The sequence below is a fragment of the Columba livia genome, chromosome Z (genome assembly GCF_036013475.1).
Source record: "Columba livia isolate bColLiv1 breed racing homer chromosome Z, bColLiv1.pat.W.v2, whole genome shotgun sequence".
Taxonomy (NCBI): domain Eukaryota; kingdom Metazoa; phylum Chordata; class Aves; order Columbiformes; family Columbidae; genus Columba; species Columba livia.
In genome coordinates this window covers 30,552,496-30,570,343 of record NC_088642.1, presented here as the reverse complement: position 1 = coordinate 30,570,343, position 17,848 = coordinate 30,552,496, and the positions used below count along the sequence as shown (strand labels likewise).

Sequence of the window (17,848 nt, the reverse complement as noted above, 5' to 3'; positions counted from 1 at the left end):
AAAGGCTTGAAAATGACTGCAATGCTTTGAGTATTTGGTGTTGTAGGATCTAGGTCATAACAAACTACTAACATACGGGATTTCAAAGAATGCTGCTGCAGGCAAGTGATGCCATCTGCTGTTGACCATCCACAGGACACTAAACCAGATGACTACTTTGATTTATGACACTTCTCTTTCGCAATTTTTTCTGTCTCTACTACCCACTTTGAATATAAATTTCAATTTTTTTTTTTTTTTTTCACAAGGGGCATTCTATAAAGTACTTGTGCGATACCTGTTAGTTGTTTGTAACTTAGATTTCTGGTTTTCCATATTTCAAAATGAGAAAAACAGAGCAGATGTGGAGAGATGGTAAAAGGAGAACGGGTAAGGAACAATATATTTGCATTTCCTCAGAAATATGACAAAACACTTTGGTCTAAGGACTATTGAAACTAAAGGGAAAATGTTCTGAAAGCTTTACTGGGATTTGGGTAAGAGATGGATTGCTTTAAAATTTACTGAAAAGATCCATACATTCTCATACATTTTTTTCTTTTAGTAAAACAATGTGACTGCTACAATTCTAAACTGGAAGGAAAACAGTTCATCAAGTAGATCATTACTAGGTTGCCCAGAATAGGGTAGTATTGTGGATTTATCAAATGCTTCTAGGAGTACTTCAAACAGGACATTCTTAGGCCCTGGTTTATTTATGTTTTTGAAAACAAGTATCTCTATATAAAATCTTCCAAGTGAAAAAGAAATAGTAATGTAGTGTCAGCAGAAGTATCTTGCACAGCCCCACCCGATATTTCACAGATCAAACCTGTATCAGTAGTTAAAAATCACAGCTGAGAGACTGCAAGAAGACCTGAATGTGTCAAAAAAAAAAAAAAAAAAAGGAGAAAGAAATAGATTAGCTTCCTGGAGTGTTTGAATTCATATATGGAGAAAGACATTTTTAAAACCATCTGGTGATAAAATGTGTTCAGGAAGCAGTGGTTTAGCATAAAGAACTTAGCATTTTTTTCACTTCAGAGTTTTGTATCCTGCTCTACTCTCCACTTGACTCTGTGAACTGGTCTTACTTTTTTTCATCTTTGAAATGCTTATATCTGACTGGGAGGCAAGGATGCCTCCCAGGCATCAGGTATCCTATATTAGCAGCTGCACAGACACCCTACTCATTTTCACAGCTTGAATTATGTGAAATCAATAGCAAGACTGTACATACACTGCTTTGGGTAGGTCCGCCCAGACTCTGGATGTCCACAGCCTTGGGGCCCTGGTGTTCCTCAGCGGGCACGAAGGGGCTGCTTCCTCAGCACACAGCCTCACGCTGCTCAGCCTATGGCCAGGCCTATGGTTGCACTTGTCACACTATCCCAAAGTACTAAGCTCTGTTTTGTTAGCATTGGGGTGTTTTGGAAATGGGTGTAAATGTATACGAGCGGATAACTCTGCTCCAAAATAACAGCTCCAGAACTTATGGAAATAATTGGAGGCTGCCATATAAACAATGCACTTCTAAATATTTTGCCATTCAACCATTTGCCATGCTGACAAGCTTACCAACAGCACATTTGCAATGATCTTTCTTGCCATGATAGAGAGAGATATGAAGCGTCAACTTTCCCTTGCTCATCCAATAAATGCACACTTGTGTTCTTCTGCAATGGGAAGGCAGTTTCTTCAACAACTTTGAGCACATAATTTAATATAATACGACAGTATTTGAATTCTTATGCCAAATGTGCTGGCACGGAATGTTCATACAGAAAGTATTCATATGAAATATAAGAACAGCAAGGTAAAAAACGAAACATAAAGAGAAATTGAAGAGCTACAGTGAATAACTGTTCATATACCAATAACTGAGTATATTATTTCTCTTATAGTTAAAAATTATGTAGAAAATCTAAATGTAGATCCACCAAAGAGGAAACAGTATCTAATAACAGCTGGCACTTCAGTATATGTTAATTTTAAAGCATGACTTTAAACATCATTTAATTGATAATACTGCTTAATTTAACGCCCTGTCCATGTAAGACCTTAATGCCCACATAATGGTTTCAAATATTTAATTGTTATGAAACAGAACTATTAAGCAATTAGAAAAATCAGAATAGATATCACACACCTTATAATAAATTTAGATTTGGTTAGGATTTTCCTTGTGTAAGCCTGACAGATCTGAGATCTCCTTTGGTTGGAGATTGATTTTGCAAGTTACTGATGATGCTGTTGAGGGCATCCTTTATTGTTTGGTACTTGACATCTTAACAGAGCACACCTCCATGCACTAAAGTTGACGATAAATACAAATTCTTTACTGAGATGACTGAGGGAAGTCTAGCACTTGAAGGCGCTTGACAGAACACGGTTGTGAGAAGGATGTGCACTTAATTGCATGGTCCTGCAACAGCTGATTTCAGTGAGGGGCACGGAATCAAAGTTGTTTCTTGTAACTAGAAAAAAGAGTTTCAGAATGCTGAGAACTACTGAGAACTAGTAAAAATATTTCTGCTAACAGGAAAATTTCAGTCCAAAACTTAAAAAAGAGTTAAGAATTTGGAAGCTAACACCCAGTATACGTGGAATTCTAAGAGCCCATGTTGAAATATTTTTCTAGAGCACAACTTCATTATCTCATGTTCTCACTTCTGTTAAGATACATGAACATATTGCTAAAATAGTCTGAATTTATAAGACTTAGTGAGAATCAGAAGTAGTTTTCTGAAAGCAACAGAACCAAAGCTATACAGAACCAAGGCAAGCTGAGTGTCTAACATGAAAAATTGCAGCCATGTGGGATTTCTTAATCAAATGGTATTTAAGGAGATTATCAGGAAAGAAACACTTAAAATACATTGCTAAATTTTCAGCTTTGGCCTCAGCTGTGTTTCAGTACAAATCTAGAGACGAAAACTACTAAAATATGCTAGTGAGATAGATCTCAAAGTAGTGGGCGTAAACAGGGCATAGAGACATTATTTTTGACTGTCTTGGTTATAAGTCAGTGCAACTGCAACTTTTAAACACATCTGTGAAACTAGGCATGAAGCTTTGATATATATTTTTTTTTATTTTCAACAAATGTGTTTTTTGCAAAATGTTGCCAAGAAAGAAATTTTCTCTCCGAAGTACTGAAATGAAAAAATGATTTTGGATTAGTCCAGCATTAATTTTGAACCCATGTAGGCTTCTATGGTACCCCATATTTTTGTTGGCATAGGGTCATTAGCACAACATGAAAGATTCATAATCAGCTGCACTTGTAAGTCTTAAATACCTTTTAAACTTTAGTTCTAAATCCCTTCTTAAAGCACTATTTACAGATACAAGATTTCCAGACAAAAGTTCAAGAAGAGCTTACTGACCGATTCCACCTGCGACATGCTAAGATACATACAGGAGTTGCAATATGGTGTTATGTGTTAGGGCCTAGAATTCCAGCAACTTGACATTTAAAATCAATTTTCGATAATAAAAATAGGCAAAGCATATGACAATAACGTAATCTTTACATGCTTTATTTAGGAAACACCATAGGAATAATAAAATAGAATATTTTAATATTATGCCTTCCCTTGAAAGACTGAAATACGATGTAAAAGCATTAAATAATATACACAGTATTTTTCAGAGATAATAAGTACAGGTACTCCTATATAAGAAGTGATTCACCTAAAACATCATTCAGAAGTTGAATATAAGATTATCAAGACTTCTCCCAAAACATAAAAAAATAAATATTAAAAATATATTATTCTTGTTAACAATGTTTGTTACAGTAATGCCACAGATCTAAAGGTCAAAGGACTCCAGTGGGTTTGTTATAAGCACGTTCAGGTCTCTGCCCTGAAGAGTTCCCAAACAGCTAACAACAGCAAATTTGATTTTAATTTAATTACTGTTTGGAGATGGGCTACATGGAAAAAAAAGGCAAGAAACAGAAACACTGAAGAAAAGGGTAACGAGGGAAAAAAGGGTATGGGAAAATTTGGAGTGAAGATAACAGCAACTGCAAAAAAAGTCAACACTGAAGTTTTGTTGGTATTTCAAACTCCCCAGTTTCTGCTTCTACAGATGTACCTAACAGCTGGATGGATCCTCTGGCTGAATACTGCCTAAGAAACCTGCTTTCATAGATGAAGTCTAAAAAGCCTTTTATATCTAACAGTGAGAGCAGGAATTCTGAAGGAAGGACAAAGTGGGGCAAGAGAAGGGCAAGAAGTTAGAAAATGCTTGCAGAAACACTGAATTGTCTGAACAAGATCAGCTCTGATGCTGCAACATTTCTAAAGGGAACCTGCCAACGCCATTCAGTCCTCAAATCTCTCTGGCTCTGTATGTTGTTTTCCTTCACTTTAGTTTCTGATGTAAAAGCTCTGTATAGCTCTAAACAGAAGTGTAAAACCGAGTAGTTATTTCACCAATTGCTACAGATAAATAGGCTTACCTACAGCTAGAATACCCCATTATTTCCAAATTATACTTAGAAAAACAAATCCTCTGGAATCTAACCGTAGTGGAATGCTGCTTGTGCACAGCAGAGAAGAGCATTCCAATGAAGGACTTAAAATACAGCAACGCCTTATTTTTTGGTATCCTCTTCCAGGCTGGAGTTGTGGGTCCAGAATGGAGTGCTGAATGCAGAAGGCATGTCAAAATGGAAGCCTAACCACCCTAAAGCTGCAGCCTACTCCAGCTCTAGACCAAGGTGCTGTGTAGATGAATTTATGTTCACAAGGCTGAAGATGCAGAACACTGAAGAGTACTCAGTCAGTATTTATGTGAGTTCCGAACCTCTGTTCCCCGGCATCTTCACAGGTTTTATCTGCTTAAAGCACAGAAAAAGTCTTGGGAGCAAGGACTGGAATGCAAATTCTCCTTACCACCAAGGAATCTCCTTGGCAGTATTCTGTGTTTACCTGCAGTGGCACTGCTTGAAACCCAAGTGCAGAGCAGACCTCTGAACCATCTTGCTCCCTTGTGCACAATACACAACGGCATGCACAATGGCAACACGCCCCCGCCTTCCCCGCAGTTACCTCACAGCTTCAGGTCACATCACAGAGGAAAAGCTGTGTTGCTCTATGCCTGCCAGGGAGAATATGGCTATTTGTGGGGATCCTTGAGCACAGAGAGAGTCCCTGGCTCCTGGGCTGGGACTCAGCATCTCTTCCGTTAGAGGACCTTTCACATACGAGACAGGCTTACCTGTCTTACCCAGCATGTGCAGTCCTTGAGTGCCCCAGCAGTGCTGCACTGGGAGGTGCTGTAAATGTGCTAGTTGAGTTTGAGATGGAAGAAAGGGGCAAATAACTGACTAAGATGATGTCTGTCCTACTCTTAGCTGTTGCTTTACCCTGACTGTAGTCAGAGCATTTTTCTGGGAGGTAGGTGCAAGTGGTCTAGACATTAAGCTGATCCACCTTCAGCTTGTGTTTAAAAGAAAGAAGGCAAGTGCCACTGTGTTTTGTGAGGAATTCAAAATTGTCAGTGTGTGTTAGGCTCTGAGGGTATTCTGACAGCACATATGGGATCAAGCTCACCAGAATATGGACAAGCAAGAATGCCTCACTTCGGCCTGCTGATGAGATTTAACCATTAAGCAAGGTGATAATCTCTTCCACTTTGTCAAAACTAAGTTACATCGTGTCACTGTAGATGTAGAACCTTCAGGTTTTTCAGAATTGCTGTTTTGGACACAGAGAAGAAAATGCTAAATTCAGTTACAGGTATGTTTGCCCTTTACTAAATCTGGCCTCCAGTTATGAAAGATAGATCTATAAAGGGAGATATTAATACCTTGTGTCTTCAAATCCCAAATGCCTATTAGAGCACAGTTCCAAAGACAAAGGTACAAAGGAAAAGTGAGTCTGTAGAGGTTAGCTATTTTGAGATCTCTAGCTTTAGTAAGTAACCTTGTTTTCTCCTCCACTATCTGCTTTCTGAATTCGCCTATTAGAACCTGAGGTATCTGACTTAAATGATTTTTCAACTTGCAACTTAAATTGAGTAAACAGGTTATACTCTCAACAACAGAACCCACCTTAATTCGGTTCCCTAGAAAATGGTCTTAGCTTTTCAGTGTCACTTTGATCATTTTATATGCACATGGCTTGCACAATTAAGAGAAATTTTTGCAAAGGAAGCTAGTAAGAACAATATATATGCGTCTTATCCCCTTCAGAAAGGAGTAAGATAGGGTATATTTACTGTACTATCATGCGCTAGTTTGTCCATAAAGATCATGTTTGCAAAATATCCATTTCTGAGCTTGCTTTCCAAAACATTCCCATGTAGACCAACTCCATTTAGTCAAAATGGGATTTGAGTCACTGGAACAGGTGCAGTCTCTGACACACTGTAGCAAGTCTGGAGCCACTTCACAACTGACAAATCACTGAACATGTTCCAAATGAAGTGGAACAAACACAGTCAGAATTTGCCCTTAGAATCTGATATGCTTAAAATCTCAAGAAAATTGAAACCATTTAAGAAAGTTGCATTTACTGTTTACAGAAGCTGAATGTAAAGGCTGAGTGAAAACGAGACTTTGTATGGCAAGAATGCTCAGGAAGGAACTTGCTCCCAAACCTGAAAGCTCTTCTTCAAAGGAAGACAAACGTATCCCTGACTTTTATCATTTTGGACAGCCCCACTTAAGTCATCAGGACAACTTGCTGAGTAAGGTGCTGCTGAATGATTATAAGAATTATGGAATCTGCCTTGCCAGATTGGAACAACTTGATGAGATTATTTTAGTATATGCCTGTAAGTACAAATGGGAAATTTTATATTTCCAACAGTTTTCAGAATTGAAGAATATCAACATTTTGTACTTACTTAATAGCATTTTTAAGACCAGATTTTATGGTCTTACCGTTTTAAATATCTTTAATATTCTGGCAAAAAATCCCCTTATGCATTCAGGGGGCACTATACTGTTGGTATTATTATGTGTTACTATTGATTCTTGCAATGAATATTAACTGCTTCCTTTGCTTTCTTAGATATCATCACATTATTTTTAATATTTAACTATACTCTCAACAGGCCACATTCTGGTTATCACGGTGCAAGCTCTATGAAGCACTTACCTTATTCTTAACTTTCATCTGGTTGTTGAAACAATGCTAACTGAAGTAGGATACAGGGGCAATGCCTGTAATTCAGAACTCCTGGGATCGACATGAATCCCACTCTCCGCATCTCTGACACATACAGTTAGAGGACTACAACGGCAGTGATTGCCAGGACATCTAGGGAGGGCAGGCATCCCCCTACAGGCTCCTTGGCTGGTATGTAGCCTGGGCAGAGGCTAGTGTGTTGCTCTATCTGCTGGCATCACGATTATAAAAATTCTTGCTTGTTGAGCTAAGTGTTGCTGCGTGTTGTTTCTCTCAGCTATAACACCTGCCAGCACTGCTTTATTGAATATCTGAGTTAAACACTTAAAATGGTTTCTATTATGTCTGTCTTAATGCAGCCGTCATCAAGTTATAAGCCTGATGTCTCCTTTTAATTTGTAAGATATTTTGGAGTAGTCTAATTTGCCTGTGTGCTTTAGAAAGCAGATAATAATTTTAAAGTGTCATAATTTGAGGAAAACCCAGACATTTCAATAAAAATTTGGCTACAATTGTGTGCCAATAGAATGTTTTAACAAAACCTTAGGAACCAATCTAATATTAATTTGGTCTGAGAAACTACTCTCTATTGCTTATGGAGAATGTCAGAAATCTAATATAGATTGTAAAGGAAAACAAAAGCAGAAATTACCTAAAACTATATACTTAAAGCAACACTAGAGTAACATTTTTGTCCACTGCAATAACTACAGGAATGCAACCAGGGCGTGATTTTTAGTTCTGCTTCTCTAGCTTTTCTTGAACTCAGGGGAAGCTACATTAACAACTTTTATAAAAGATGCACCTCAATGCCAAGTAAGGAAACTTTATCCTGGAATCTTCCCAGTGAAAAGATTTACAGTGACTTTTGTCACAGGCTGGAAGGGACACCTAGAACTAATCTAGTCCAACCCTCCTGCTCAAAGCAGTGTCAGCTACAGCTGGTTACTAAAGACCATGTCCAGCTGAGTTCTGAGTGTCTCCAAGGATGGAGACTCCACAAACTCTTGGGGCACCTGTTCCAATATTCTAACAACCTCGCAGTAAAAAAGGGGTTTTAAAAATGTTTAAATCCAATTTTCTGTATTTCAGTTTGTGCCTAGTGCCTGCTGCCCTGGATATCACCAAGTCTTCTCTACGCTATCCCATCAGATACTTGTTACACACATTGATAGGATCCCCTTCCAAGCCTTCTCCGAGCTAAACAATCCCAGGTCTGCCAGCCTCTCCTTGTGTATCAGATGTTGCATGCTTCCCATCATCTTTGTGGCCATTGACCAGACCTGCCCCAGTATTTGCCATTCTCTTTTCTATGAGGGAGCTCGGAACTGGAGCCAGCATTCCAGATACAGCTTCAACAGTGCTGAGTAGACGGAAGGATCAACTCCCTCAACCTGTTGACAACACTTTCTAATGCAGCGTAGTAGGCTGTTTGCCCCCTTTTCCACAAGGGCACAGTGCTGGCTCATGTTCGACTTGGTGTTCACCAGAACCCCCCAGGTCCTTTTCTGCAAAGCTGCTTTCCAGGTGTTTGTCCCCCAGCCTGTCCTGGTGTATGGGTTTATTCCTCCTTAGAGTCAGGACTTTGCAACACCAGTCTGAACAAGAGAGGACAACCATGTTCAAAGCTATGTTCACAGAGACGTACACTGCCATGCACCCCTGAGTTCCCCTCACAGTTTCATTTAATGAAAAAAAAAGACACCGTCAACATATATATCAGACTGTCACAGAGATACTGCCAGTTCTGGTTTCAGTGTGCCAAGTGCACACAGAAGTACTTGTGTTATGTAAGCGTATCAAGTGCTTGAGAATATGAAAGGGACATTTACAAAAGTGTGTACCCAGTTGTGCAGACCTGTATCTTAAAATACAGTTCTGAGGTATCTTTCCATTTAAATCCCAGACTTAGTGAACTTCACCTATAAGGCTGACTCTTTATTTGATGACTTCTAAAATGACACCAGTCTTTACCATCCCATAAAGCAGACCCCCTTCCAAAATACAAATTTTTCACTTTTTTCCCCCCATCTTCCAATTATTACAAGTATTTTCCTTTTATTTTCCTTCAGGAAAAAAATCATGCTGACTCATTTTCTTGCTGCTTTAGTTTCTCCAGTTTTGATCATGACATCTGACGCTGCAAGGGTGCATCATGTAATTACTTCGAGATATTTAACTTCTGATAAATTAATAGAGCAGAAAATGTAGTGAAAAGACCAAACCTTACTCACTTTCTTTAGAATACAGTTCATTAAAAATCACTAAGAATTTTTAGTAAGAGTGTCATGAACAGGAACTGACCTGAGGTCCTGAGAAAACCAACACTGAAAGAAGAGTTTACTTTCACTTGCATTCCTAAAAGATCATCAACTAGAACTAGGATATTTCAATTTAAATTACTTTTATTTCTAATCTTTATTCTCTGAAGGCCATGATAGTGTTGGTAAACTGCATCTGTCCTTTGATAAAAATCCACCTATTTCTACAAGAAAAATACATAATAGAGCAAGTTAAGAGCATGTAATAGTTATGAGGACCTATTAAGTTGGAGATTGAATCCGAAGTTTAATTTCTCAATAATCACTTGGTGAGGGGTTTTTGTGGGGTTTTTTTTGGCTGGCTGGTTGGTTGGTTTGTTTGTTTTTTTTAGTAAATCGGTTTGTAACATTTTTAAACACACCACAGTGTAAAGGTGTCGTTATTAACCTTAGTGTTTTCTGAGTAAAAGACCTTGATACTTAGACAAATCCTGAAATCTTCTGTGAGAACTCGTATTTGTCAGACACAAATTGTTCAGATGCAGCCTTTGGCTCAGATAATCTCTGAAGTACAGATTGCTGGGTGGTGGCAAGTATACTATGGAAAGCATCGTTTTACACACAGCCTGTTTTTTACAGGCTTTTTTATGAAATCTCTGCTACTGGCAGCTGTCAGATTTGAGCTCCATGAGGTGATGCAGTCTAATGCAGTGCGAACTTCATAATGCAGTGGAAACTCCAAACTTCATGATTCTATGATTCTATTCAACACAAAGAAGGATTTAAAACCACGTAGAATGTAAACGTAATTCACAAGGGTTATGTTTCCTTGCTACTTCCTTATCTTTGTCATAATCTCCTTTGTTTTATTTTCTCTCTTTTAAGTGTGGCTTTCACTTCCTTGATCTCCCTAGCTGTACATCCTTTTGATGGCATTATCATTGTACACTTTTCCTACAGCTACAACTGCAGTCTTCTCTTGTCCATAGTATACCACTGTCCTACTCTGATGTCCAGAACTGATATGCCCATCATCAAAGCTCTTTTCCTCCTCATGACTTCTATCCTGTTTAATTCCTTAGGCATTACCTCCACCTCATTTCTCTCCATTCCCACAATTACAAAATTTTCTTTCAGAGCTGTTTTTCTCACCACTAGTGGTTCTGTTCCTGTTTACTTCCTTCCAAGTCTCTGTACCTTTTTTTACTCGCCCTAGTCTTGCAGAACACGTGAGTTAAGTAGGGAAACAGGTGCTCCTTCTATCTGCCTGAATCAGGAGTGTGTTTAAGAGTCTCAAATCCTGATGTATTCAAACAGGAACCATAAAATGAAGCTGTCTGCTAATATTCCAAAGAAGACATCAGTACAAACAAGATTAATGAACTTAAATGTTGTCCTAGACAGTGATGCCAGTTTCTTTAAAGAAACTCAGTGCCCTGCAACAGCGCATGTCACTTTGAGACTAACTGAATGTTACTGATGACCTTAACTAACAGAAAGCTGATATATATAATGAAATTTCATAGTCTAGTAACAAAATTAGCTAATTGCTGTCATTATTTCTAGGTGGGAAAGCAATCGTCTTTCTTTAACAAGCTCTGGAAGACAGAATTTGTTGTGTTACCCAGAAGTTCACACAGTCCAGTGCTGTGCACTATGAACTAAAGCAGTGAGCTAAATGAGCCTTTGTCCCACCTGCTGACTACCGGTGATTCCTGAGCAATGCACTGCAATCCTGATCACTCGATACTGAGGATGATTTAATACATTCCCGTCCCCATGTGTTTTTCTCCCTGATGATTTTTCTTCTTACCAAATTTTGTTCCCATTCCAGATCTTATGCTGTATGTACAACACAGTTCTTCCTCTTGAAATAATGACTAAACCTCTAAGACTATTTATTACTCCTGTCCTTCTATTTCTCTTCTACACTGAATCTTCATCTCCCATCTTTTCTCACAGATACACCAAACCAGTTAAGTTGGCTCGTACAGCTTTCCTCAGCTGTAGAGCAGTGGGGATGTGAAGCACATCTTGTAAAGTATCTGTCAAACCAAACAAGTAACTTCCAGAGGGTTTCTAACACCTACCAGTTGTTATGGGTATCACATTATTATCAGAGTTATTTAAAACAGTTTTAGATTAGTTAAATGTCAATCTCGCAGCAACTGCACAACCTTCAGGACATTTTTGTGTATATGACAGACTCCCAGTTGTGAAGTGATTACTTAAAAAACTCTATACTTCTAAATTAGCACATATTGATGGTTTTCTTTATGGGGGAAAACTAAGATTAAAAAAATCTGAGTTAGGTTCTGCTGTTCAGAAGTATTATTTTAGTTTATGTTGGTCTCTCTTTCGAGCCTAAAGGTGCACAAGATCAGTTTTACTACTGTTTGCTTCCACATTTTCAGTGCTACCATGTTGAGGTAGTGTACACTGGTTAAAAAGAACTGTATCTTTTGGTTGTGGTTTTGTGGTTTGTTTGTTGTTGTTGCTGGGGTTTTTTTTGGTGCCTTTTTTTTGTTGTTTGTTTTGTTTTTTTTCTTAAATCCTCATAGACTTTAGGAACGTAAAGCACATGTCTGAGGAACAATCAGAAGCTACAATAACAACTCAAGAGTCTTTGCATAAAATTACATCTATAAACACTGACAGTTCTACTAAAATAACCAACTAGTGTTTTCTTCTGTTTAGCTTATTAGTATGGTCTTCTCTTATACACTAAACCTATGACAGATTTTTCATGAACATCAGAGTGGTGAAAGAACTATAAGGGGCATTAGGTAGAACTGCAAAAAAAGAAAGCTGTTTTTCAGTGGTACACAATGGTTCATGGTGGACAAGGCAGGTGGACAAAGTTCTGATGAAGTGCAGTCAGACACAACTTAGAAGGTATATGTGTTAATACAAACACCCCAGTCACCTTAATATGAAGAATCCGCAAATAATTAGACATTGTGTAAGCAGCATGAATTCCCATTTTGTAAGACACACGTATTTACCCTAGTTTATCTTGTAATGAGGCATAGTCTCAACTATGTGATGATCCATTCTGTCACTATGGAAGGAGTGTATATAATGTAATATGAAAGAATAAATGAAAATATTATATGCTTGCATAGCTTCAGTCCTCATTTCAGTGTTAGGTTAACAGTTTGTCTCTATGATCTTAAGGTCTTTTCAAACCAAAATAATTCTATGATTCCATTCAACACAAAGAAGGATTTAAAACCATAAAAAATGTAAACACAAGTTTTCACAATAATATTTGTATTCCTCCCCTTACATAATTTTCACCTAACTATTTTTTTTCATTTAATTTTGTTAATTCTCTAGTTGAGCTAAGCCAGCTGTCTGTAAATGTTCAATTAGGTATACCCAATGAAGGACTGGGCAGAAAGCTATTGCTATTTCATGCCTGAAACACAAAGTTTCTCCCTAGATCCTTTTAAGTTGTCTAGTGATACAGAGTAAAATCCTGTTCACCTTACATAGAAGCATCCAGTGAAACCAGTAGGATACCACCTTGGTAAGGCAACCAGGATTTGACCCAAAGTTGCACTATCATAAGGATATGAGCATTCTGTAGAATTTGCAGTCATACATCTCTATGCTGAAAACAGAAACACAAGTCAATGCTTTCGCTGAAAGTTCCCTAACGTAGTATTTAGCAAAGACGTGCACACGAGTACAGCTTCAATTAAACATAAGTAGATGCCTACCCAGAAATTGCTGCTAGTTTTTGATGAGCCTGATAGGCCATCTCACATCCTCGGGTTCGAGTTTTGTGCATTTCCGCATGCAGAGATGGACAGGTGACTGAGACATCCCCAATGGAAATAACCAGCTCCCGATACAGAGCCACTTGGGTATTGAACTCCTGGACAAGCTGAAAAACAAAGATGACTTACTTACATGAAACATTTAACTACACTAATAAAAACAATCAAGACTGTAAAAAAACGCGTCTAATATAGGGCTTGTTCATGCTGCTCCCACTTTCATGGCATACAGAATCAAGTGCCCAAGATTTAGTAAATGATTAGGGCCTCCATGGCAGCTGCCTCTTCTGTTCATTTGAAGGAAAGTAGTGTTTCTGTTTCTAATCTCTGAAAGTGTTTGAGTTATTAGTCGTAAATATAAAGCAGACAAAAAAACAGCTATTTTACTAGTAGCATGAGGTCATTTTTTTCTATCATAAAAGACAAACATATCTCCAGAAATTATCACCCTTGCCCCTCCTGCTTGCTGATTAACAGTACATTTAGGGACTGGAAGGTAGCATTTGCTTTTACACTGGCAATTTTGCTAATTTATTTTGTAATTATTTCTGTTCTGTCATTGGCCTCTAACCCAGACTTCAGACTTAAAATTAATCTGAAATTATTGGCTGAGAAGACGAAAGAGATAGGCACTTTCCAGTTAGGATTCTAGAAAGCACTTTTTCCATTGTGGAGGGGGGAAAACAGACAAAATAAATAAACACTACAACTGTTACAGAAACCTAATATCCAGCACATATACATGGATGCTAGTGGATTAATAGGTAACTTCTACAGTGATGGAAAAATAATTTTTGTTTAGCTCTGCTGATCACATAGGTGGGATTATATTTTAACAAAATGAAGCATTTGCTGTCTTCTGAAAGAAAGCATGTCAGACCATTTGCTCCACATGGTGAATGGGGGTGGAAGGCATGGAGCAGTAAGAACAGAGTATTTATTTACCCGTGTTTTGCTAATTTGACCTCAATTTCCAAACTACATAAAACCAGACAAAAGCAACTGCTCATAATTCTGCAGTCACCACTACCACGAGGAGTTCAACATATGCCAACATCCAAGTCTTCTAAAAACCTGGATTCCATTAGATCTACCAAATTTTAAAGTCAAGTTCTCAAATTCTCATAATCAGAAAATACGTAAGTTGCTTTTCCCTGCAGTATTACATTCTGTCTCTTCATGCATCCCACTGTAACTACTCTGTATAACTGAGATGTAGTATCAGGACCTGTTTTCCAGGCCATACTTTCTTAAATTTCATTATAAGAGTAGCTAATAGGTTTCTCTGCTTCTGGAGCAGCAAAACAATCCCAGTGCATTTCAGTACATCTGCACCATCCTGCTCTCAAGCCCCAAACAAAATCAAAAGCACACACCAAACAAAGCTCTAGGCACAATATTTGCTAAACCTAGCTTCAACTCTCTCATTCTGTATCTTAAGACCAGGCATAAAAGCAAATTAGAGGAAAAAAAAAAAACCCAAACACTACTACTTTGTGTCATCGAGTAATTATTTTGTATTAAGAAAAAAAGCGTTTTATCCTGCAAGTGGTAACTGGCTGTGCCACACACATTTACCAGTTCTCACCTGACATCCCTTGTCTGAACAGAGGACACATTCAGCCACCTCAGCATTGCCAACGAAAACAAAATCACACTGATGTTGCAGCATCAACACAGTGAAACAGAAAAAAAACCACATTGGTTTTATCTCCTGACTCTTACTGCATCTTGACAGCCCATCTGTAAATCATATTTTATTTCTGATCAGCGAATTCTATAAAGCTGGCACTTCTGTTTAACTAACTGCATTATGCTGTTGGGAATGAGAAAAAAGGCAGGACCCAGTAGGATCCACTTGTTGGGTGTATTTATAGAGCTACTGTGGCAGCTTTTGTTCCTGGGTGGACTGGGAGTTGCTCCCAATTTTGAAGTATCAGAGTAGATATCTGCCAGTACATTTTGCAGTATTAGAGGGAAAAAAAAAAAGCCAGGATACGGCAGAACAGAAGTAGCAGGTACATTCCTAATGCAACTGGACAGCTTTAGCAATATCCAGATTTTTCAAGCAAAGTAGCACAGCAACTTCATTTGTTTTCTATTTCAGTCATTGGTTAGAGAAGCAATTTTGGGGCCCAGTGTCAAGCTGACTGTAGCTCAAGGAGCCAGATATGGGCTACATGGAGCCAGTTTGGAGGAAAGTGTCAGGATCCAAGCATTTTTAATATGAATGGAGAAACATGTCGTATCATAATGTGACAGTCCAAAAATATTAACATGGATGTGGGTGTTTGATCTGAGGTTTTACACTTGCAACCAGCTACTCTGGGGAGTCTGGAAACAGGTATCATGTATATCAGAGTGGAATTTCAGAGTGTCAAATTCTGAGTCCTGTTTTAGTAGGATTTTAGGGGAAGAGTGTGGTTGCAGCACCACATAGCAAGCCGAGAGTGCAGTGATGCAGTGGAGGCAACTATTTACCTATTTAGGCTTCAGCTAGTGCAAGTCTAGGGACAAATTTGGCTGGCTCTAGCAAAAAGCAACTCCAGCTGCTTGGCAGCACCGCAAAGGCGGCGTGTGCCCGGGCCAGGGCTCTGGTCCCTGCCCTGTCCCGCAGCACCCGGCCGGCTGCCCACAGCTCTCGCTTTCCCGCCCCTCCCGCCTTCGAAGCGCTCTACGAGTTGGGCTACGGGGCAGCACCCCCGACGGGGACCGCAGTTTTAAAAATAGTGCAACTGCACGTGATGGGAATAGGCAAGCTGGCGGGAGGGGCAGCGCCGCCGCCAGAGGCGAGAACACTCGGAAGGGATAAAAATTGAGGCAAGCACACTTGTGGTACCCACCATCTTGCAGTCATCCAGGGCTCTCTGGGTCTGGTAGGCGCTCTCGGAGCTGCTGCCCCGGCGTTCAGTGTCGCGGCCGTGCGGCGGGGTCTTGCTGCCCTGGAAGATGGAGGCGGCGGAGCGGGGGCGCTTCCTGCGCCCGCTCGGTGCAGCGCTCATGCACACGCATCCGCCGCGCGGAGACGCCCGCCGCGCGGGGCCCCGCGGGCGCGGGCAGCGCCTTCCCCGCCGCCGCCGCCCCGAGCAGGGCTGCGGGCCCGCGCCGCTCGTCGCCTCGGCCCGGCCGGGACCGCGCCGCTCACGGCAGGGAGCGCGGCTGCTGGGGGCGATCGCCGGGAGCCTGCGGGAGAGCCCAGGAAGCGCCCTGCAGCATCGCCTCCGCTACCGCGCGGAGAGACGGAGGGGCTGGCGCCTTCACTCCTTCAGCAGCATGTCAGTCCCTGCGGAACCGCCCCGCCGGTGGCATGCTCTGCCGTCCTCCTTCCCGCAGCCGGCGGGGAGAGCGAGCGCGGCCGTGCCCGGCGGAGAAGGGCTCCCATCCAGCGGCCGCCGACACCTGCCCGATGCTCCCGGCGGGGGAGCCCGCCCCGCCGCTCCACTACGCGCTCTCCCGCGGCGCGGCTCACCCGAGCACCCGCCGGGAGCCGGCAGCCGGTCGGAGGGGCCGGTGGGCTGGCGAGGCCCGGCGGGCTGACGCCGTCAATAGCGCACCGCCCTCACAGGGCGGGGGAGCGAGCGGCAGCCGCCCCCAGGCCCCGCCGCTCCCCGGCCCCGCCAGCGCCGACGCCTCTCCCGGCTGCCGCGGGAGGCGGGTCAGCGCCGGGGCGAAGCGCCCTGCCGGTGCGTGCCCCGGGGGGAGCCGTGCGGCGCCTTAAGCTCTGGGTGGCCGGAAGCGCGGCGGCAGACGGGCCCGGGCTGCCGGGGCGGTTCTGCCGTCGGCGTTAGCACATCGCGGGTCCAGCTTTTGCCGGAGTTGATACTAGTCTTCAGGAGGTGAACTTAAGTGTTTTTTAGTTTAACAACGACTTGGTTCACTGCTCAAATTTGTTTTCTTTCAGTAAAAAAAAAATCTTGCTTTGGGGCTCAAAGAAAAATGTACGGACGGTGTGGTGCAACCACACTGTAGATTGTATTTGTTCATTGTTGAAAAGATAAAATAATAAATGTTAATTCCATGCTCCAAAAGAACAGTGCAGTTGCAGTTCAACAGCCTGTTACCCAGTCCCCAAAGGCCTCAGGACCACCCCATCCAGTGCAGGCGGATGTGGGGCTGTGGGGCTGTGACTACGCTGTGTCTGCTGCCCCTTCCCATAGGGTCCCCCTGGAGACTGCACTGCCCTGGGACAGGATACACCCTGAGGCACCTTCAGCTTCAGGGCTGGTCCTGTTCTTCTCTATAGCCATGTAGCTGTGGCTGCTTGGCTCACTTCTGGTATAATTTTATTTCTTCAGGACATTAAATAAAAGTTTTTTATGTTTCAGTAATGTTCCTGACACCAAGGGAATGCCAAAGACCTCACACACAGAAACCCAGTCAAGGAGGTTGAATATGCCAGTGATGGCACTCCGGCAGCCCAACGGGCTTTTTTCAGGCTGTGCTGAGCCCTACTGTTACACAGACAGCTTGGTTCTACCTGAGTCTGGATGTGGCCTATTAGTCTGCTGTTTTGCCAGAAATGGAATGTACTGGATGTATATTAGTGCTGATGGGTTTGCAGCACTTGCAAGCAGTCATTGCTTTAACTAAAACTAAATTGACCTTGCAATTATAATGTTACCATTGTAAACATACTACTAGATCTTCAGCATCCAAAGCAGCAAGAAAGCAAGAA

General features: G+C 41.2%; 1 protein-coding gene across 1 annotated transcript in view; it reads right to left on the bottom strand.

The window, feature by feature from the left end:
- RGS7BP (regulator of G protein signaling 7 binding protein) overlaps window positions 1-16,829 on the bottom strand; it is a 44,031-nt gene extending 27,202 nt beyond the window's left edge. The window contains exons 1-2 of the mRNA XM_013370532.3: window positions 16,017-16,829; window positions 13,114-13,280 (exon numbers count right to left, since the gene is read on the bottom strand). Of these exons, the coding sequence (XP_013225986.2) occupies window positions 13,114-13,280; window positions 16,017-16,175 (326 nt within the window). The 5' untranslated portion in view covers window positions 16,176-16,829. The remainder of the gene's footprint in view (window positions 1-13,113; window positions 13,281-16,016) is intronic.
- Between the last annotated feature and the right edge of the window lie 1,019 nt (window positions 16,830-17,848).